At 42.5% G+C, this 22,182-nt stretch overlaps 1 protein-coding gene and 2 non-coding genes across 4 annotated transcripts; all 3 read left to right on the top strand.

Moving 5' to 3' along the window:
- slc25a3a (solute carrier family 25 member 3a) lies at positions 1-8,336 on the top strand. 2 transcript variants are annotated; one of them, XM_071502066.1, is made up of 8 exons: positions 1-141; positions 672-838; positions 1,830-1,954; positions 3,733-3,912; positions 4,578-4,759; positions 5,468-5,640; positions 6,491-6,601; positions 7,865-8,336. In XM_071502066.1, the coding sequence occupies exons 2-8, from the start codon at positions 697-699 to the stop codon at positions 8,023-8,025; spliced, it is 1,074 nt and encodes a 357-aa protein (XP_071358167.1). In that variant the 5' UTR covers positions 1-141; positions 672-696; the 3' UTR covers positions 8,026-8,336. The 2 variants fall into 2 exon arrangements, with proteins under 2 accessions (XP_071358167.1, XP_071358166.1); XM_071502065.1 differs by lacking the exon at positions 1,830-1,954 and adding an exon at positions 3,166-3,290.
- Positions 4,870-5,072, top strand: LOC139635596 (small nucleolar RNA SNORA53). The gene has a single exon (XR_011694268.1). It is a non-coding gene; the product is annotated as a small nucleolar RNA SNORA53 (small nucleolar RNA).
- Positions 6,664-6,866, top strand: LOC139635597 (small nucleolar RNA SNORA53). Its single transcript, XR_011694269.1, has one exon. It is a non-coding gene; the product is annotated as a small nucleolar RNA SNORA53 (small nucleolar RNA).
- Positions 8,337-22,182: the final 13,846 nt, after the last annotated feature.

The following is a 22,182-nucleotide window of genomic DNA, read 5'->3' on the forward strand; positions in this document are numbered from 1 at the left end:
ACGGGACAGAGAAACGCACGGGCCCGCCCAGGCTTCTCAGTGACGTCACGAAAGGACAAATCGATTTACCGCGAGGTCATTCGGCCTCTCCGAGCAGCCGGCTACAGCTAAGAGGAGGCGCCATCTTAAGATTCAGACAGAGTGAGTGCTATTATCCATTTAAAATAGTACATCTCAAATGTTACATCGTGACTCTATAATGAAGGAAGTATTTCTACGTAGTGACCCATGCCAGCCGTTTTTTTAACGCGACTTTTATCTTTTTTATTAAGAAGAGACCTTCCACCTTGGAGCGGTCAAGTTAGCTTAGCATCTAAATTAGCATAGCATTTTAGCGTCAGCTAGAAAAGAGCAAGAGAAATACTATTTGAGTGTGTAGGCAGGCATCTTAAGATGGGGTTTACTCATAGCTAATAACTGTATAGTAATTTGTACTGACGTTATGTGATTATTCGTGTAGCTTAGTATTATGTCTCTCAGTAAACTTAGCATTTCCTGTTCACGGTCATTCAGACTCCAAACTAACAAGCTAACAAGCACGTGACATGGCCCCTCAGTTCAGGTGTTGGTGTGTGTATGAGGGTTCGTGGGGGTGGATTGTGTTACCATTCGCCGCTGCAAAGCAGACCGAGCTAACGCACACAGCTAACTAGTTGCTCATCGCACCGCAGCTCCGCCAGCAGGCAGGACACCACCATGTACCCGACCTCTTTGACGCAGCTGGCACGGGCTAATCCGTTCAGCGCCCCCCTGTTCACCCTCCAGAAGGTGGAAGAACCTCATCAGAGCCTTCGTGGACAGAGGACCCGCAGGCTGGCAGCAGCAGCCACTGCAGAAGGTAACCCCCGGCAAAGAATCCAGAGGCAGGCTAGTGTTAGCTGCATTAGCTTAGCGGACCGGATTCGCCTGGTTGTGGCCAACGTCACTGCGTAAGGTATCATAGTCGTACCTATTAAGGACAGTTGACATTGTGCGCTCCATACCTAATCATCAAACCTTTTTAACCGTTATGAATAATGAAGAATATGATTGTTGAGGCAGTGAGCTGCTAGGCCTTCGCTGCTCACAAGCCGCCTTTGGAGGACAAGGAAGGACAAAGAAGTACCTTGCCTTTGCACTGCAGTAAACTGTATTCGGCGTGTCGCACTTTCTTTCAGATACAGGGTATAAGACGAATGAAACAGTTTTAGTGCCGAATCGGTAATTGCATTACATAATTGCAAATTAGCCCACAAATGCATGTGACCCCGACTATGAGCTGCACAGGGGTGACCAGAACAAACTGTCCTAGCTTGAAGCATTTATAGCACGTTTTAAAGACGATGTCCAAAATTACTGTGACATCATACAATAGCAATGCTACCGAGTGTCAAAAATGTCAGTTTGTTCTTTAGGTTGAAAAGGTATCTGTACAGTGTTGCAAAGACAAGGATGTGTCAGCCATAAGTCTTGAACTTCGTTACCTGGCTTATCCTAACAGTAGTGGTACGTTTTGATCGTGTTTGTTACATGGGAGTGGATCAAGTTAGGCAAGACTGGGGGTATTACTGGCTTACATGGCTTTGTTTTCAGACTAAACAGTTGCTGGTGTTCATGTTAACCCACTATCTGTCTCATTAGGACCAGAGTGGTAAAATAAGTTGTTTCGAATGCAGTTAAAGCTTTTGGCTCATCAGATATCCAGGTGGATTGAAGGCACACATATGTTTATTTATCCAGTTGAATTCTTTAAACCTTCAGCCAGTTTAACATCCAAACTCTCAAAGAAACCATCCTCTTTCCTAAGCTCAGAGATGCACAGCTCTTAAGTCTCACCTGTGTTTCTTCAGAGGGTGACAGTTGTGAGTTCGGCTCTCAGAAGTATTTCGTCCTGTGTGGCTTTGGTGGAATTCTGAGCTGTGGAACCACACACACAGCTGTCGTTCCCCTTGATCTGGTCAAATGCAGAATGCAGGTCTGTCTTCATGGCTCAGTGCCATTTTCTTCACATCACACCTCGCCTATCCATAACTGTGTGTTTTGGTCTTTTTTTAAAATGCACCAATTTGCATGGGAGAAATGTCGTCAGCCCAGATGTGAAGTCATTTTTCGTCATTGTGTAGTGATTCCCATGATTCTAATGTTTTGGAGTGATCATAACACGGCCGCATGATTCTGCACCAGCATTCCTGCGTGTTTAATGATTTCTGCCCGCCTTGCCAACCCACCACCTCCCGCCTGCACTCAGTCCACAGTAGAGGACTCATGTAGGTGAAGGTCAGGAGAGCTAGACCTGAGGGAGAATATGTCCCGAATGTTGACAGTGTTATTTGACACCATTAGGGCTGTCTGTCCGTCAGGGCTGACTGATACCAGACAGCCATTAATTGTTCATTAACTCATACAGGTTAACCATCTCCTGTCAGGTAAGAATGTCCAGTAGAAAGTCAAAAGTACACTTGATAATAAACAGGAGTTATGGTGATAAATCTGATACCATGAGAAAGTGATCAGGCTTTTGACTCCACTGTATGTAGTTTGAATGGAAAAAATGGGAAGGAAAATATGCCTTTGTTTAATTAATTGCTCTCATCTTTAGGTTTATTCCCTATTTTGATCACTGTTTTGTGTCTTCGGCCAATTAACTACAAATCTGTACACCTAAACATTTTAAGCTAAAATGTTCAAATTGTACCACATTTTTAGCTTGATTCCTACCTTTTTATGCAGCCGTTGGTGTCTAAATACATTATTCAAATATCTATAAATCTTTCAAGTTTGAAGTCCCTGTAAGTTAAATTCCATAGTTGACTGAGATGAATGTAAACCAGTGGCTGCGTGCAAGATGGGAAACAAATCTAAAAACTCATGGTGCTGTGAAAAAGGATGAGATGTAATTTATTTTGTGAGACACCCCTGTGGTCCTTGAAAGTCCATGCTGAAATCACATGTGTACAATGATTTATTTCATCAACCTTTGGTGTGTGATCCTAATAAATGGTGGCATGTTTGTGGCAGAGCCATCAATAAGGGAAGAGTCCTGGCACTGAAGTCAAACCATAGTTTTCCTCCTACAGTGACAACTCCTCCATTTTGTGGCTCTGGTTTGGTGATGATTTCTGTCCTGTGTTGCATGTGACCCTGCATGTTGCATGTATGTTGTGTGTCCCCTCCCTTCTACCACAGAGGATGTCAGCTGCGAGTTTGGCTCCTCAAAATACTATGCCCTGTGTGGGTTTGGGGGTATCCTGAGCTGCGGCATCACACACACAGCAGTGGTGCCCCTCGACCTTGTCAAGTGCCGTCTGCAGGTTTGTATGGAAGCTCACAAGTAGCCAGCAGCGTCTCCATCCTCAGAGCCCAACTGACCCATAAATATTTTCAAATTGTTTTTTTTTAAGTGTAGAATAAGGGAAACCCCATTCACTTTGAATGAGCAAACAGCAGGTCAACATTTTCTGATGACTCTGCTGTATTCAGCAATAAATAGCAATGTGGTAAATACATAAATTACAGGCCACCAAAGGTGCTTCTAGTACAAACATATTGTATTAAGACATGTTTTTCTCTGAATGAAAACTATTTTTTTAAAGCACTTGTACAAATAATAAAAACATGAGGTTTACAAGTCAGCTATTGGCACATTCTCCTGATAAGTTATCCCACAAGCTTATACATATCACCTAAAACAGTGGTTGTAGAGCTGCCAGTGATTAATTTACATGCATACTTACTGCAGTGTTTCTGTCTCAGGTGAACCCAGATAAATACAAGAGCATTGGCAACGGCTTTGCAGTCACAGTGAGGGAAGATGGTGTCAGAGGCTTGGCAAAGGGCTGGGCTCCCACCTTCATTGGCTACTCCATGCAGGGGCTGTGCAAGTTTGGCTTCTATGAAGTGTTCAAGATCTTCTACAGTGACATACTGGGAGAGGTGAGTCCACACACAGCTCTGCTCTGGCAGACAAATACTTGTTTCTCATCTGTGTGCCAGACTTAATATCACCTTTTTGGTGACAAGGAATCATGTTCAACTAAATACATGGAATTAAGTTGTCTCATCAGTTTTGATTGTTGTGCAGCAGCGGATGTGTGTAGTGTTACTTACATGTCTGTTCAGATGTGCATTGAGAAGCCTGGAGCACATCTTTCGACATCAAACCTTGACTGAAGATTCAAACTGTCAGCATTAAGTTGTCTCTGTCTGGACTTGTCATTACCCAGCTCAACTGCTGACTCAGCATTCAGTTCTGTCTACACTGCATTTATTATCAGCACTAAGACTTCAAGCAATTATCTGTTGCTTCTACTTGTGTTATGTGTGATTAAAATAGTGCTTTCTCCTGATAGAAAAAAATCCTCACAGGGAATGGCTACTCATGACAGTGAGAAATGGCTTAAAGGGCTCTACACTGCAACAATTTATAGAGACAATGCAATAAAAAACTGCCTTTTTATGTATCATTGGAGCCATTACATCTGACCTGGGTGTTAATTTATTAACTTTTTTTTGGTCTGCTGCGGAGTGACATGGGGGTACCTGAGCTGCTGTTTCTTTCACTCTGGTCTGACCATTTATTGTGTGGTCCCACCCAACAGGAGAACACCTACCTGTGGAGGACATCATTGTACCTGGCTGCCTCAGCCAGCGCAGAGTTCTTCGCCGACATTGCTCTGGCTCCCATGGAGGCTGTCAAAGTTCGTATCCAGACCCAGCCAGGCTATGCCAACACCCTCAGACAGTGTGTTCCTAAGATGTTCGCAGAAGAGGGGCTCTGGGCGTAAGTGTGGTAGTTCCTCAGGGTTCAGTTCCATGATCACAGTCAGAAGTAGTTTCAAATGGCTCCGTTAGAGATTAAATAATTGATAAAGATGAAATCGTTGTGATGACAACATGCTCCTTAGATCCACCTCTGGAGGGCACTGTCCTCTGAGCAGTGCTCCTCAGCAGCTTTCTGGCTGTACAGTTGGAGGTGCTTGAGTCATTGGCGTGTGAGAACAGTCTACCTGTCCCCCAGCCCACCTGCATCACTGGCAACCCCGTCCTCTACAGGTGGGGAGCTCCCAGTGCTGCAAGCCTGGGGGACGGACATACTTCACTGTTACTGTGCAGATCAGGAAGCCATTGAAAGAGTTAAGTGTGTAATGTGATGTCTGGGCCTGGCTGAAGAAGGAAGGAGTTAATGTTAATCCTAATACAATTTCTAATCACATTTTATTTGGCGAGAAAACTATAAGATGCAGTGCAAACTGTGTCACATTGATTCACCACTGTCACGTCACTTTGACCACAGTGGTTGTGTCAGAGGGGACCACAAGGGGAAAAAAAACAAACTCCTCATGGAGTCATGAAAATGACCTCAGACATTTGGATACCTCTCATGTCTCACATCTGTACAACAATGTAGCTGAATTGATGTGTATGTGACTGTAAAACTTGATGCTTGGTTGTGAGCTTACTCTTCTTGTCTTTGCTGCTGTAACTCCAGTTTCTATAAGGGAGTGGTGCCACTGTGGATGAGACAGATCCCCTACACCATGATGAAGTTTGCGTGCTTCGAGCGCACTGTGGAGTTGCTCTACAAGTATGTTGTTCCCAAGCCCCGCAGTGAGTGCAGCAAACCTGAGCAGCTGGTTGTCACCTTCGTGGCAGGTTACATCGGTGAGTAATGGTGGTTGAAAACAATAATCCAGTATTCTTCTGTGGAACTTGGATTGACGTTGGAAACACTGATTTATTAAAAACCAAGTGAGAACATTTGAGCAGTAGAGAATAAAATTATGTTTCTGTGAACACCAGTGAACTCCAAAACCTGGTGCTCATTAAAGCCAGAAAACACTTGATCTGTTCATGGAGTGCAGTGTTTCCACTAGGCTGATTCTTTATTTATCTCTCTTGGAGGGAGGGTGCATAGCGTCAGCTTCTTTTTGTAGCTGTAACAGCAGGAGAGCTGCTGGTGCTCTCAGGACTAGCTGTCCTGTCAGTGGCAGCAGGGCTGCCAGCATCCTTGTTGCTGTCACCTGGTTTGTCCTGACTTAAAGGCCTTTGGGGTCAATGTTTGTCCATCTGTTTTATTTATAACACATTTATGACAAATGTAATAAGCTTTGCAATGAGTTGTTAACCTGTGTCCACTGCTCCATCTGTGGGGGGGGGTCAGGTCAGTACAGACTCACACTGAGCTGAAATAATACACATGCACACAACGTAGGTAAATAAAATGAACATATTAGTATTTTATTTTATTTTATAAATTTTCCTTGGGGTGCAGGGGTCCTGTTAGGCAGGTGGGCCTCCTCTCCAAAACTAAACGCAGGGAAACACTTTTTTGAAGTGTTTTGAAATGTTTCAGCTAAATTAGTAATTTCTAAGAATATATCCTAATGCTGCTACATATTGGCATTAATTTGTCAGTTTTGATTCCAGTAATAATGCATCACTCCTGAACTGTACATAGTGAAGTTCTGCAGATTCCAGTTCTCTGATGTGTTTTCTTCTTCTCTCTGTGCAGCTGGTGTGTTCTGTGCCATTGTGTCCCACCCTGCTGACTCTGTGGTGTCTGTGCTGAACAAGGAGAAGGGCAGCACTGCTGTCCAGGTCCTCAAGAAGCTTGGCCCTAAAGGTCTGTATCTACAAAAGTCCAGTTATTTCAACAGCAGCGTAGTGAACTATGAGAATTTGATTAACACGCTCCTTAGATCCACCTCTGGAGGGCACTGTCCTCTGAGCAGTGCTCCTCAGCAGCTTTCTGGCTGTACAGTTGGAGGTGCTTGAGTCATTGGTGTGTGAGAACAGTCTACCTGTCCCCCAGCCCACCTGCATCACTGGCAACCCCGTCCTCTACAGGCGGGGAGCTCCCAGTGCTGCAAGCCTGGGGGACGGACATGCAGCTGATTGAAACTGACTGCGGTGTATTCTTGCTGTAACTGATCAGCCATAGTCACCCAAATGCAGCAGTGATACTGAACTAAATTCTACTTGTATTGGTTTTTATATTTATGGTAGGGCTGAGCAGCGTGATGTGTAAATGTTTCAAATGTACTGTGTACAGTTTATACTGAAGCACCTCTCTCCTCAGTATGTGTTCAATATGCAGTGAACAGGGCTGCTGTATGATATTGGATTCACAAGTGGTTTTGCATCACTTAAGCATCTTAATGAATCAAAATACAAGATACACAACAGACACTCCTCTGCTGAGGATATGCAGATCTTTGTCTTCAAAAAAACATTGAATTCAGTCTCTTCTAAAAGGTTTTAAAGTCTGAAATTTCATATACTTCAGTCTTAAATATTTTTGTCTCATAACAGGCAAGTGTTGACTTAAATGAACTTGCATTAAGCTAATTCAGATTCATTCGTTTAATCATGTTTAATTGGTTAATCCGTCCATTTTCAACTGTCTATGGTCCCACTGGTTTTCCAGTAAAATTTCACTGTTGTATTAAAAGTTAGTTGGTAAAGGCTGCAGAAACCCTGTTTTTTCCTGTTAATTTATTCATATACCCAAATGTAAATAAGGTCAGAAAATTAAACACTTTCAGTGTAATGAATTGCCACTGCCTTAAAGAGTAGGATCCAAATTCCCAAATGTAGGTGGTCCAGACCAGGTCTAATGCTGTTCAATACAAGATCAGGCACAGAGGCACAGAAAGGTGAAAGGATCCGCTGAGAAAGGAAGTGGAGCAGTATCTTATCTGAATGTCTGCTCTGTTTCTACATTATTCACAAAATCTCCAACTCTGTAAATCCAGTGTTCTGCATTATATTCATTCAATATGTAAAACATTTTATTCCTCACACCGTTATTTGTAAATGACTCAGTGCTCCAGTCCTGTAAAGTATGAGAAATGTTGTTTATTCTAAATTTGTATGTCCTGTTTAGGTGTGTGGAAGGGTCTGGTAGCCCGTATCATCATGATTGGTACTCTGACCGCCCTGCAGTGGTTCATCTACGACTCCGTCAAGGTGTACTTCCGCCTGCCCCGCCCCCCTCCCCCTGAGATGCCAGAGTCCCTGAAAAAGAAGCTTGGCCTCGTAGAGTAAAACCCTGCCCCCCAAATCCTCCCACTGAGCCGCAGCCTCCGGCAGACACATCTGAACCCCCAACTTCCACAGCGCACACAGCAGTTTTCTATATTTATGTCCTCAGCTCGTCCTGCTCTGCACAGAGCTCAGAGCTGCTACTACTCATGTATATTTAAACAGAAAAGTGAAAGGAGAGAAGATGGAGCTGTCGCTCTTGTCTTGGCAAGAGTCCGACAGGAAATATTCCTCTGTAGAAACACCAGTCTGGTTTTATCATTTCCTGTCAATAGAAAATGTGGATATTCCAATAAAAGAATTAAATTCCCTCTTACATCTTCAAACTGTGTTGTTTGTGTGTTTCATCAGTTGAACAGATTACCAGTTGATTATTGGCTGGGTCTGAACTCTGGTTTTGCAAACACAGACCTTCCAGTGGCTGGTTTTCCTGTTCTGGGGTCTTGGCTGATTAATGGACCCCCCCACTTCACTGTTGTACAATATTACTGGGCTTATTACTGAATTTCGAAAAATTGGAGCCAGGTCCTAGGTGGAAAGTCAAATCAGGATTTTTCTTCTAATGGTGTAAAAAGCCTTTTGTTCTCTTTCACAGCCATGCCACTGTTCAGTGGAAGTGCTTTTGAAACCTAAACATGTCTGATGTTTTGTATCATCAGTTTCTGTGTGTGTGTGTGTAATGTTTGAACACTGCAATCACAATCGGACGACAGGAGAAATCCGGTGCAGCTGTGGTCTCTCAGGCTCCTGTACAGGTGGTGGTTGATCTAAGCCAGGGGTCGGCAACCTGAAACACTCAGAGCCATTTGGACCCATTTCCCACAGAACATTTGACATCTAAAATGAAGATAACACTCCATATATCATTTTTTACCTTTATGCTATGTATAAAAAGACTATAGTGTGTTGCATTTATGAAATCAATGAACTGCTACAGAGAAAACAAAATTACCGGGGGTCGAAAAGCTCAATAAATCATGTGCCGGCGGGTGTCACACATTGGCGGTTTGACAAATATTTTGAGTGACAAAAAAAATCTTTAAATTTAGAATTACATTTAAAAGACTAACGAACTAAAATAAAATAAATTTAAATGAAATACTCTATTTATTTTCCAAAGCCACAGAGAGCCGCAGCTGAGGGATGAAAGAGCCACATGCGGCTCCGGAGCCGCGGGTTGCCGACCCCTGCTCTAAGCTGATGGACAACAGTTGGTTGTTGTTTTTTTTTTTTTTTTTTAAAAACTATCTAAACATTGTAATAAACACATGGTTTAAGTAAATATCTAAGAGTCACAATGAACAAGTAACATTCTAACTTAAATTTAAGATCTCAGGTGAAAACTGCAGGTCTGAGGAACAAAGGAACCCACATCTGCACAGACAGTTGTTGCCTGCAGAGCCCTGGGTCCTGCTGCAGGCGCCACCTGAGCTCAGTCGTCTGTATAACCTGTGATGAAGCTGAGACAGCTCCTCCAGTCCTGCTCCTCACAACAGGGTTGTCATGAAAGCTTAATACTCATCATGTTGACAGTGCCCATGTTTACCTGAGGATGTCTGGGCTCTGCTGTGAGCCCTCTGTCTGAAGAGGGGCAGGAGAACACCAGGGGCCGTGCTTTTGAAGTTGATCTGTATTTATATATTGAAGAGGAGTGGGCTCAGATTGTGGCCTTGTCTCAGCCCACACTGAAGTACCTGCTTCAGTTGTTTCCTGTTTTAGGAGCCCTTATTGACAAGTGGAGTCCAAGGCCTTTTTGAAATCTACAAAACATGAATACATTTTATTTTTGTTCTGGTGCACATGTGTGAATGAGAGTGGTCCAGATGTGGCCAGATATGCAATGGTTAGGCATGAATCCAGTCTGACTTATCTGCAGGGTGTTGTGGTCATGGAGCTGATGATGCTGCAGTGATCATTTATGATGGAAGGATGCTGTTGCCATAAAAATGTCTAGTTTTGTCCAGCAGGCCGTCTTTGGGTGTTCATGTCCTTATGGTTTCAATTCAGTGTGACTCTCAGAAACACACTGTGTCCTTGAGGTTTAACAAATGTGTTGCGTGCAAAACTCCTCACCAGCTGATTTACTCCAAAATGTGAAACCTATGTTAACATTCATATTTTCCCTTCTCTGTCGGTGCATTACTGCATATCTTTGTGTGTTACCAGCTGTAGGGGAACAGTGGGGCACAGTGTGTTGCAGTGTGTTGTTGCAGAATGTAAAGTATAAATGATTTGTAGGTGACAGCTGAAGCTCAGTGGTACGGCTCTTTGTGAAGCGTCAGGCCACTGGGCCACAAGAGGAGCCTGTTCTCACAGGTCGTTTTCCACCACTAGAGGGCGGCCTTACTCCACTCTGACTTCACTCTGATGCAATTTTGATTCTGTAAAAGTACAGCAAATTAACTTCAAGTATTTAAGAGTAAAAGTACTCGACATGTGTACAGGGTTATTACTGACACATTCACGTGTGAGCAGCACTTCACTGCTGTAGCTGGTTGAGATGGACCAAAGTTTACCATCTCTTTACTGTTGGCTCACTTACTCTTATTATGTTCTTTCTGTCTGTACTCTGGGTTTAAAAACCTTGATTTGACCAGAATATTTCATTTCAGCATGTTCTCTAGAAATACATGTCCTCAAAGAATAAAGCAGGTGTAGAGTTAAGAAGAACCAACAAACCTTTATTTAAGAGGAGCTGCGCCGCCTCAGGCATCCAGTCACTATTTTTGATTTGCACACATCCACTGTACCATCCAGCCTGTGTTGTATTATACCACCACTGATGTTGATGGTGGAGGAAGGTGTGTGTATGTGTGTGTGTTGGAGTGACTCACACATTGACAGACGGGGGATGAGCTCCCTCACATTTTACAGATGTGCTGCAGCTGTCATTAGAATCCATTTGTTTGCTGATGAAATTGGCAGGTGTTACGATACTGCTTTCCTCTGTCCTCTCCTGTTAGTTTGTCTGCACCTACCAGAGCCTGCTCACAGGCTGAGGTTGCAAGGGGTCATGGGAAATGGGGTCCATTTATGTGTTCCGTGTTTGTGAGATCATAATGTCACTGTGGTCTCGTGGAATAAAACATCAGCAATACGAGAGATAAAAAGGTTTCCCAGAGCTCCGTTAGCACAGATCCTCTTTTTGGGTTTTTATCAGCCGTCATTTCCGCATTCACTGATAACCTGAAAATATGTGCAGTCCACTTATTAGCTCCATATCCTGTCTGCCCCCCTGCTAGCATTGTTCTAGCTGCTGACTTCCACACAACTTGAACAGGATCCATGGCCTGTTTTAATGCTCCATCTCCAGCACATCTGACAGCTGATGGAAACAGCTGTGAGCTCCATCAGGGGCGTTAGTCTTCAGCTTTTATCATCAGGTTCAATACAAACTGTGTTTCCATCGCACTGTGCCAAGTCTAGACAGGCAGAATGAGACATTACACACCAACCACCCCGCCAACCTCCAGCTTTAATGGCGTTTCACTGGATTTGTCCTCACCTCTGAGGCTGAATGATTTATTTCTAAAACAACATGCTGTATTTTGCAGGTATTATGGTCGTGATCATTATTATTAGGAAATGTTGACCGCGCTCAGATCATTCTCAGCCACAATACACCTGCAAGTGTGTGGACTCTGACAATATACATTTGTTTTTTATTAAAATATTAAAATGAATAGGGGAGAGTAGAGTAGTGAGGCAGAACAATAGGGGGTTATTATATTATTTTTTGAGAAGAGGATAGTCTGACTTTTTTCAGAGAGCTGGGCGGGTCTTCAACTTTTTCTCTTTCCCCTTTTTATTATAAAAAATATGCCATATGCAGAGGACATCAGGTGCTTTACAATACTTTCTTCATTTCAGTCAAGTAGCTCTCAGGTCCTAATCTGTCAGTTTAGAGAAGCAGATGTGGCAGCAATAAGAAAAGTCTTCAGAGATGTGAGTGTGTTATTGCTCCTTTTTTCAACAGCATGCAGCATCTGCACTTTCTCCAGCATTTCATGAAGCAGAACCACAGTCACAATGAATGAAGTGGACACAATCAGCAGCTCTGTAATATTTTTATTCCACTGCTGGAATCAAAATGATAAAAAAAAGATGAATGAGATCAGATGATGTTGTAGTTTTAAATGTACATGATGCATGACTTGGACAGCCAGATATGATGGACATGTTTCCTCTCGATGGTTGTTCCACAAAGCGAAGCATTAAATATCAAAACGTGTTTGTGATGGGCACTGACCGAAAAAAGAAAAGAGGATAAATACATAAGAAAGGAGTTAAATAACTACAATACAAACAAATATTCACTTACAAACATCTACAAACATGCACACATGAATATACATGAATATACATACATACGCCGCAGATGGCTGCCTCGGTGTTTTGGTGCGCTCTGCACCAATCACCAGAAAAAATTCCTTGTATGTGAAAACATACTTGGCAATAAACCTGATTTTGATTCTGATTCTGATACACACACACAAACACTAACACATCAGGCTAATACTTAGCAATGCAAATTAACAAACTGAGAGAAAAGAAAAGAAAAAGAGAGAAAAATATAATAAATATGACTGATGTGAAGGCAACAATAAGAAATAAGAGGATGTGAGTTTGTCAAAGATAAAATTGATATTGTTGTGTTATGGAAGTGATTGGGTTGGTTCTTATCTTATCTTATCTTATCACAGCCGGGCCGTACACAGGACTTTGGTTCTGGGGTGAATTCTGTTTTGGATTCCAGATATCTCTGAAGACTCAGTGTTCTTTTTGGAAGCAACTGTTTGCTCTATATAAATGTGTTCTGCGATTGGTTTTGAAAGATCATTTATTTTATTGGGAGTGCACACATCCTGGGATTGGGAGGAAATGACTGAGGGGGATAAAGAAAGAAAAGGTGAAGGTACCCCACAGAGAATGACCTCTGGGAGCAGTTCAGGTTGAAAGACAGGGTCTGGTCAACGGGTGGTCGGCCTCCTCCAAGGGGTCTGGAGCATGACCACTGTGCGGGGCAGCCCTGCATCACTGTACAGTAACAAAACAGAACCAATCAGCTCCCATCTCCACAAGCTGCATCACAGGAGGCTGCTGGAGTCCTCCAGATCACAGAAGAGATACAACCCCTCTCTAGACAGCAGCACCTTTGCCCTGATCAGTAACTAGCACTTCAGGTGTGTTCACTCTATTTTGTGTATGAACTAGTTCACTTGAAGCAGGTCAAAGGCTCCCCTCCCCCCAATCTTTGGAGTGTTCCCTGTCTGATATGCAGTAATAGACGACACACATCGTATCATTTTAGAAAAACAGAATGAAAGGACAGCACTGACCCAGGCTGGGCCCTGGGCAAACAACCAGCATTTATCACCATCATGTAATAAATAATCTGACACCAACAAAAATGTACAAAATCTAATTTCTTTCTTTTTATTTTAAATGTTTTACAGTTTTAGTTCAAAATATAAATATTAATATATATTTAAATACATATAACAAATATGAAGAAAAATAAAAACCTAAATAAAGATCTAAATGACTTTAATGTTGTCACATTGTAAATAACCCACATTGTAAGACCAGTGCTCATCAACACAGGAAGGAGGTTTAGCACTGAGCTGTGTTGGTCATTTAACCATTTCCTCACTGGATTTGTAGAGTTTCCGGGCAGACCTTGTCTCCTCTCCGTCACTGATGAAGCTCTGATGTGGCTCTGGACTGACAGTGTTCAGTGGGCGGGACAGAGCAGCAGCACCAACTAACCAATCACTGATCCCCATTGTTTTTATTTGAAATGACTTCACTCTACTGTCTATGTTTGATTTTGTAGGGTTAACAAAAGTGAAATTTTTCCACTGCTCTCTTCATGATATCTCTTTAAGCAGGAGGGAGCTGCATTTTGAGACATGGCTGTGGAGTAAAGTCTATCAGCCCTTGGGGGGGGCTGAACAGCCTGGGTTCCCAGCCAGCTGCCTCCCTTGCCCAATCACAAGCTGCACCCCTGCACTGGCCTATTAGGATATGAGGGGGCCTAGGAGCACAATTTGCTGTTGGGCCCCTACATATCATTTCTGGATACTTGGAGAGTCAACAGAGTCGCAACTTGTGAAACAGGTTAAAATGTCTTTTAAAGTGTTGTTAAACAGTCTTCTGGGTTTCCAAAGACTGTCAGGTCTGCTGGTTTTGGGACATCATGCTGAGAAACACAAACTGGGGCTGAGAGCCCTGATATAATAATAATACAGGGCCTGTTCAGGTTGGTAGAGAAATTTTGTAATGTAAATTCCAAGAACATTTGAAATGAACTCTATTATCAAATCCAACTGATATGCAGTGGACCTGGGTCTTTTGGGGCCTATGGGGGTCTGGGCCCTTTGGGCAGTTTCTAGCTTCACTCAGTTGTCAATTGAGCCTTGTCAAAGGAGCAGAGCCGAGCCTGTTCCCATATTTACATGTTACTTGTTCTCTAGTTTACACTTGACATAATCATGATAAAAATAAAGTTCCTGGATGAATTTCATTTTTTTGGCTGTCTGGCTCTTACAGTGAGGAGGTGAAAAGTGAACGGTGACTCCACCACTCCTCGGGGAGAAGGAACAGGGACAGAGGAGACCGCTTTGACGCATGTGCAAACATTCATCCGTGCATTCATGCATCTCGCTATTGTCCTTCCAGCCTTGTGCTGAGTTTTAGAGGTCACCCTGAAACAGCAGCTGTTGTTCCTGGTCACATGAACTGGGGGCTGGCTCGGCTCATTCTGAGTCATTTGCAGTGGGAGGAGTGCATTCCACACTAGGCCTGGGCTGTCTCTGTGAGCGGGGGGGGGGGGGGGCGGGGGGGGCCTCACTTGGAATGTCAGCTGGACTACAGACTGAGCAGGAAAAATGTATGTTTGTACCACATAAATGTGACACACATGGGCTTAAGGAGACTCACAGCCAAGATGTGTGACACCCCAGCAACCAGTGCTTTTAGTTTTCATGCTGTGTTAGATGGTAAGGGGGGGGGGGGTCAGAGTTCTGTTACACAACCACACTACTGAGCTTGTTTCAACTTGAGGGAGAATCAATCTCAGAGATTTCTGTTTTTTGAAGATTCAGTTTGATATCTGTTGTTGCAGTTAGCCCTTTGTTGTGTCTGAACTGAAGGAGGCTGAAATGAGTTGTCATGAAATTAAAAAAAAAGCAGCAGCCACAACAGCTGAGAAGTGAATGAAGGGATTATAAATCATAACAATTTCATGTTTCTTCTCTTTCTAACTCCATTCTCGTCTGAAGACTCTCAACCTTTTTTTAATAAACAATCTCAACACATCTGAACTCATGAACAGATTTAACACCTCCTTATATCCCACTCCAGAACTTTCCCCTCTTACTTCAGACTGTTGCCTCCAGTCCCACTGACTCCAGTTGCAGTGATTGGCTGAGTAGCATCATGTGACCAGTTCTGTAAAGGCTAATAAAGCTGGGCTGGCTAAAATAGAAACACTCCATCAAATTAGCTAATTCTGAATAATTTATGGGTTATAGATCCAGATCCAGAGAGGGGGACAGCCCCCGTCTCTTCTCATCTAATGCCCGGACGTTGTAAATGAGGTGGAAAGTGGGACAGTTGTCTACTACAAATATCTAGTTCTTTGGTCGCTCTTCTATGTTCACAAGCTGGTCTCTCATTGTGTCTGTCTGCTGTTTGGTGCTCAGCAGGTTGTATACAGTGTACGCTTTATCAGAACTTTTTCACGGACGACAGCTGTCTGATGGCTGATGAGACCAGTTAGACTGAAGCGTAGAGTAAATGTGCTGTAAAAACAAAACAGTTATCTAAATGAGGCTAAAAAGCCCCATAGACCCGAGAGAAAAGCACAGTTAATTCTCTGTGTGTTCATCACTGTGAGTGACACAGTCACATTTTGCAGTTACATATTTGGTTCATAAGGGTTAAAGAATACTGATTAGCTGACCCTTAAAGAAAACAGTTACTGTCACTTCTTTAAATAGCCTACTATGGTGGTGATTTTGAAGATCGTTGTTGCCCTGAGGAGATATTAAAGTTTGTTTTGGGAGGTGTTTCTTTGATTAACAGGTGTTTCAGCCTATCAGTTCCTTCTGTTTATTTTTATCTATCTTTTTTCTGCAAATCTGGGGACAGGTAGTATTCCTACAATAGAAACATTATACACATTGCACTGAGAGTGTACCCAAAAAGGAGTTAACCAACAAGCCCCAGCACATCTGTCACTGTCTTCTTTGCCCTACTAAGGGTTTTAATGCTCCAGTAACTGACAAAGATGGTAGTGAGCAGTAAATTCAAATTCTAACCCTAACCCAAAAGCTTTCAAAATAAATGTCCCCTTGTAAATGTATGGCAGATGTGACAAATTCTGCATCCAGGTTTCTGTGCAGAATTTAGTGGAACCCAACTGGTAACTACTACCTGACAGTTGTTAGACTGAATGAACATTTGATGACATTTTGTGTTCGACTTGTAAAGTCTAACTTCACACCTTAGCTCCAGTTACATAAGGTCATAAGATTACATAATAATTACACAAGGTTATCTAATAGTGGAACCCTCACCCTGCTAAACTTTATCCCTGTAAGAAACACAATGCGAACTTTTGTCCACCTGCTGGTTTATGACTGATGGCTCCTGCTGTCTGAGAGCTGTGTGCATCCTGAAGCTTGAGTGTTGCTGCTCCTTGTCAGGATGCTGACTTTGCATAGTACCACTAAAGTGTAAACACTGGCACTTAACATTTCACTTTCATGTTTACAGTAACAACTGACTGACTGCAGCTTGTTGTATTCAATAACTGAGCACACATGCAACCGCTCACCTCTCATTATATACATAATAACTATATGTAATTATTATGTCATTATTGGTTGAGTTGTTTTGTTACACCTAGCAGTCACACTATGTTGGCCTGCAGTCACACTCGTGGTGACCTTGCGGGTTAAGTGGCACAGAGGAGTTCACTAAACTAGTTGAAACGTAACTCTTACAAAAGAAAGACAGCACAGTATCAGCAAAGTAAAAAATCCAATGTGTCACTGGATTTTAAAGAATGGAATAAGCTTCCTGTCAATCTGAAAACCTGGACAGACTTGTGCATGTGAAGTGTGTTATTGTGTGTCTCTGCCTTTGTCTGTGTGGTTATGAATAAAATGTTGGCCTATTTGTGATGTCAGGTTTTGCTCTGTGTTGTACTTACTCTATCTCTAAGGCTGAGCCCAGCCACCCTGCAGAGGAAACTCATTTCAGCCACTTGTATCTGCGATCTCATTCTTTTGGTCACTACCCAAAGCTCATGACTATAGGTGAGGGTCGGAATGAAGATTGACAGGTAAATCCATAGCTTTGCCTTCTCCCTCTACTCCCTCTTCACCACAATGGTCTGGGACAACACCCAGTTTACCGCGTACTCCATCCTAACCTCACTCATAAAACTCGTAAACTGAGAAACTTAAACTCCTTAACTTGAAGCAGACATCCCAACCACTCACACTTTTCCACAAACTGCCCGAATGCATGTTGAAGGTCCTGGTCTGACAACGCCAACAGAATCACATCATCTGCAAAGAGCAGGGAAGAAATTCAGAGGCCTCCAAACCGGACACACTCCTTCCACTGGCTATACTTTAAAATCCTCGCCATGAAAATCACAAACAGGATTATTGACACTCACTCTGGTTATAGAGGGATCGGATAACTCGAAGTAACGGCCTCAGAACCCTGAATTCCTGCAATACCCCCACATGATCCCTTTTTGCACACCTTCTCAGATCACATGTAGACTAGATGGACAAACTCATATTACCCCTCAAGTAGTCTTGCCAGGGTAAAGAGTTGGTCCACAGTTCTACAACCAGTACAGAATCCACATTGCTCCTCCTGCATCCAAGGATTGACAATCGATCAGAGCCTCCTGTGAGGTACCCTGCCATAGGCTTTCCTTGGGAGGCTGAGTTGTGTAATACATCGATAATTTGAGCACGTTGTCTGGTCCTCTTTCTTGAAAATGGGAAACACCACCTGAGTCTGCCTGTCCAGAGCTGCTACTTGCAGTCTCCATGCAACATTAAAGAGGAATGTTAGCCAAGACAGCCCTACAGTGTCCTGAGCCCTCAACATCTCAGTGCCAATCTCATCCACTGCTGGCACCTTGCCACCAAGGAGCTTCTTTATCACCTCAGCAACTTATGGCAAGGATATAGAGGAGTCGTCAGATTCAGTTATCTAATATTGTTAATATTGAGGAGACTCCTGGGAACAACCAGTACCTTCTTTTACCCCTAAATCTCAATACTTAGATTGTATCTCATCTCATGACAGAAATGTAAAAACAACTGTTTGTGATTTTAGAGGGACACCAAAACCTGCACTCACTGGCAACCTGCACAATACTGGGCAGATGGATAAACTGTTGTTGCTCAAGAAATGGAACATAACTCCCCTAAAGCATCATATTGTTATTTTCACATTTTTGTGTGACAATAAAACATGAACATGCTAATCGGTGAGTTTTATAGGTATTGGCAGGTGCATTTTTGAACTTTGGAAAGAGGCCTCCATCTTTCTGGTAAGTCAGACAAACCACACTCTGACTCTAACTGTGTCCTCAACGCACAGACAAGAAAGCGATCTTCATTTCACTCTTAGAAAGTGAGCTGAGTAAAGTTGAGAAAAGAGTTCTGTCTTTTCTTGGTGATGACCATTTTCAAGGTCACTGAAGATGGATTTTGTTCTTTTGCAAAAATTCAGTGAAGAAAGTGCTTTAGGTTTTACACCCACATCAGTAAGAACAATCACCCAGGTATTTAGCCGTCTGACTAACTGAGTAGCGGGGTTCAGCTCTGTATTCTGGTTTCAACAGGAAACACACAGACCAAACAAGTTACTATCTACAGCAAATGAAATACAACCTTCAAAGTCATGATGTGCAGCTTTGCATAGGTGCTACGCAGAGGAAGCTGTTTGGTGCTCCTTTACATCGTGTTACTTTGGTAATTTTTGTTGAGCTTCATGATAATAATGTACTTTATATAGCATGAATTAAAAAGAGCTGCTTTACAAAGGGCAGCCATCATGCAACCACATAATTCAACTGAAAAAAACAACAAAGAACAAAGGATAAAATAAAATACCAAGCAACAGACCTCATCATTAGTTTGAAAGTGACCACAGAAAAATAAACAAGTAGTATAACATTGAACTGATTTTGGAGTGACCCTAGAAGTTAAAGAGAAAAGGTCTGATTGGATATTGTAACATTATTATTATTATTGTATTATTTGGTTTGGGAAGAACATGAGGGAGAATTAAATTCTTAATTAAATTGTGTGTATTTGTGTGTGTGTGTATGTCCCTATTATATAAAAAAGAAATAGGCATAAAAAAAAAATTAGCAATGTTTTTTAGTTGTGACGGAGTCCAATCAGAATTATGCAGGTGTTGTGCAGACCATGCAATTTACAGCTGGTGCACTGGAACAACCACAAAGCTTCATGTGAAATACACTCTGTGACATGTCTGCTGGTGAAAACTGTGCTTTTCTATTTGTATTTATAATTTGATGTCTTTCTATTTTTAACTCAGTGTCTGCGAAATGAATATAATATCTGTGTCTCTTCCCTTTAATGATATTTGTCTCCTTCTGTGCACCTGACTCCCTTCTGTTTTAGCCCTTAGAGTGAAGTCCCTGGAGGTTACCTTGGGCCTGAACACTGTGAACTGGAACTTGAAAATGTTGGCATCCATATTGGTTGCAGCCACAACTGATTTTTTTTATCCCAAAAAACCTTGTTCCTTCTTTAAACCAGTCCAGAAGCCTCAAGGATGAAGCAGCCTGTTTACTCATCACTAAGACAAACATGAGGACTGTTTATACAGAGTGCTGTAAGGAGCCACTGAGGACGTTTGCATGTCAGAGGTACAGAAACAGAGCAGGGCAGACTGACAGACTGAGGGAAAGAGAGAGAAGGCTGCAGGGGGGGCTGGGTGTTATGTAACAGCATGTTAGTCCCACCTTCTTCCACTGCCCAATCTAATCCCTTCCTCACTCTCTTCACTCTCGCATGCTATGACCTCTCTAGCCCCCCCCCCCCCCCCCCCCCCCCCACGCACAGAGCCACAGCTGTGGGCGCCTTTAAGGGATCAGCATCCTCTCATCCCATTGGATGAGGAGGGAGGCACGACAGCAGCATCCTATTGGGTACCAGCCTGTATTACCACTGCCATCATCATCATCATCATCATCATCATCATCATGTGTGCATGTGTGCAGCGTCAGCAGGGGGATGCAGGGAACAACATGTTCATATGTATGGACCACCAGTGGCTGTCATGTCTGTTGTCTCAGCAAAGTGCAGTGGGTTCAGTCCAAGAACTGCAAAAATGTATGAAAGCGAAACATTTCATTATTTTGTTCCAATACACATAAAATGAAAGTACGTCTTCCCTGCTGCTTAGGATCATCTGTGAATAAATGAAGGTGAAAGTAGCAAATGATTTAACAAATTCTTCAACCTTGTGAAGTCTAAAGCAGAGAGGGAGGAAGGAAGAGGAGGAGGACTTCCTCTTTTTCTCTGTGACACAGTGGCTGTTGAACCCATAAAACACTTGAAATGAACCTTGTCTGAGGCACAAAGCACAAAGCACAAAGCCCAGAGGAGACTCAACCTGCTTGTTTATGACAGGGCAAAGTAAACTTCCTATAAACCTTTGCGGGAGGAGATGTAGCTGGAAAGGACAACGTTGTTTACATGTGTTCAGATGTGCATGGTCACAGTCCACTACAGTCAAGAACAATATGAGACAGTCCTTCCTTTGCTCTGTACTGAGTGAACAATGAGCATTCAGAGTGTACTCACATAAAGGAGCTCACCTGCATCCTGTGTCACTGTCACAGAGCTGATATCATCCTGCAGAGGGTGATGTAAAGTATCAGAGGTGGTAAATGAACCATGACCCATCACATAACGTAATGTAGGTCAAAGCTAAACCACATGATTGTGCAGACTGGACAAAGTGCACGACTTGGTGGAAATAAATATTTTATCCACTACAATCACACTCTCCTTGAAGCATAATTAATGTTTAATTTACAGGTGAAAGTCCATCTGTGTCCGGGTCCACCCAGATAAGGCGTAGACAGACCTGTCGTGTTTACAATGAAGGAAACTGCCTCTGTGACTGTCTGGTTAAATATCTACTGAGATGTCAGAGGAGGAATTGGGTTTCACAATCAAGAATTAGTGTCTGGGTCAGTGGTGGAAATGAGAATATCACAATCACACAGTTGCTCAATATGTAATAGGTAAAATGTATTTTTTTATTTTGTCAATATATATTTTTTGTGCTATATTATTATAATACTGCATCATTTTTGCTGCTCAGGAGCATTTACATGTTGTACCTTGTAAACGTGGAGCTAAGTCGATTATTTTACATATTGTCATATATAATTTCCTCTGTAGACAATACAAGTCTCTATAGCAGTGCATATTATCTTTCAAGTTGATGATAATTTGCATGTAAAGACTGATCTACAAGTACTGCAACTGCAGCTGATAGACATGTAGTTAAAGAATATATGTAGTAAAAAGTAATACTTTCTCCTGGAATGTACTAGGTATTGCAGAAAGAAATGGAAGCGAAGTACAGGTTACATAAAAGTGTATTGTACTATTGTTGTGTATTGTATATTCAACTCCTGTTGGTCATCAGTGTCAGAAAAAATACACGTAAAAAGTGATTATACTTTCAGATTTTTTGCTTGGGAAACTGCACAGGGAACGCTTGGGAATTAGGCCTAATAGGAGGCATGTGGGTCGAATCTAAAGCTCCCAGGAGAGGTTGACACTGGCTCTGTGCTCAGCTGAAGAGTCTCACACACAGTTACACTAACACACCATGCTTATAGTTTGAGGTGTAATTTAAAAACCACCTTTCTTTCATGCATAAGACTAGAATACTTCACAATGCTTTCAAGTTATATTCAAAAAGGGAAATCTGACTGTAATAACACCATCGAGTCGGTTGAGCCTTCATGCGTCTGCTTGACTGAGTCAAAACTCTCCCCAGAAATGTGCCAGGGATATTTCCCAGTCTTCCATGACATTAACACCACGCAGGCACCCCTCCTTACACGTG

Source organism: Trachinotus anak, unplaced genomic scaffold (genome assembly GCF_046630095.1).
Source record: "Trachinotus anak isolate AG129_WGS33_773 ecotype Australia unplaced genomic scaffold, CSIRO_AGI_Tana_v1 ptg000018l, whole genome shotgun sequence".
In the NCBI taxonomy this organism is placed as follows: Eukaryota; Metazoa; Chordata; class Actinopteri; order Carangiformes; family Carangidae; genus Trachinotus; species Trachinotus anak.

Bases quoted from the DNA above. Each gene is read 5' to 3' on its own strand.
- slc25a3a (XM_071502066.1), top strand. From the start codon at position 697: ATGTACCCGACCTCTTTGACGCAGCTGGCACGGGCTAATCCGTTCAGC. The intron at 3,913-4,577 runs GTGAGTCCACAC...CCCACCCAACAG, and splicing joins ACAGTGACATACTGGGAGAG to GAGAACACCTACCTGTGGAG. The intron at 4,760-5,467 runs GTAAGTGTGGTA...CTGTAACTCCAG, and splicing joins GCAGAAGAGGGGCTCTGGGC to TTTCTATAAGGGAGTGGTGC.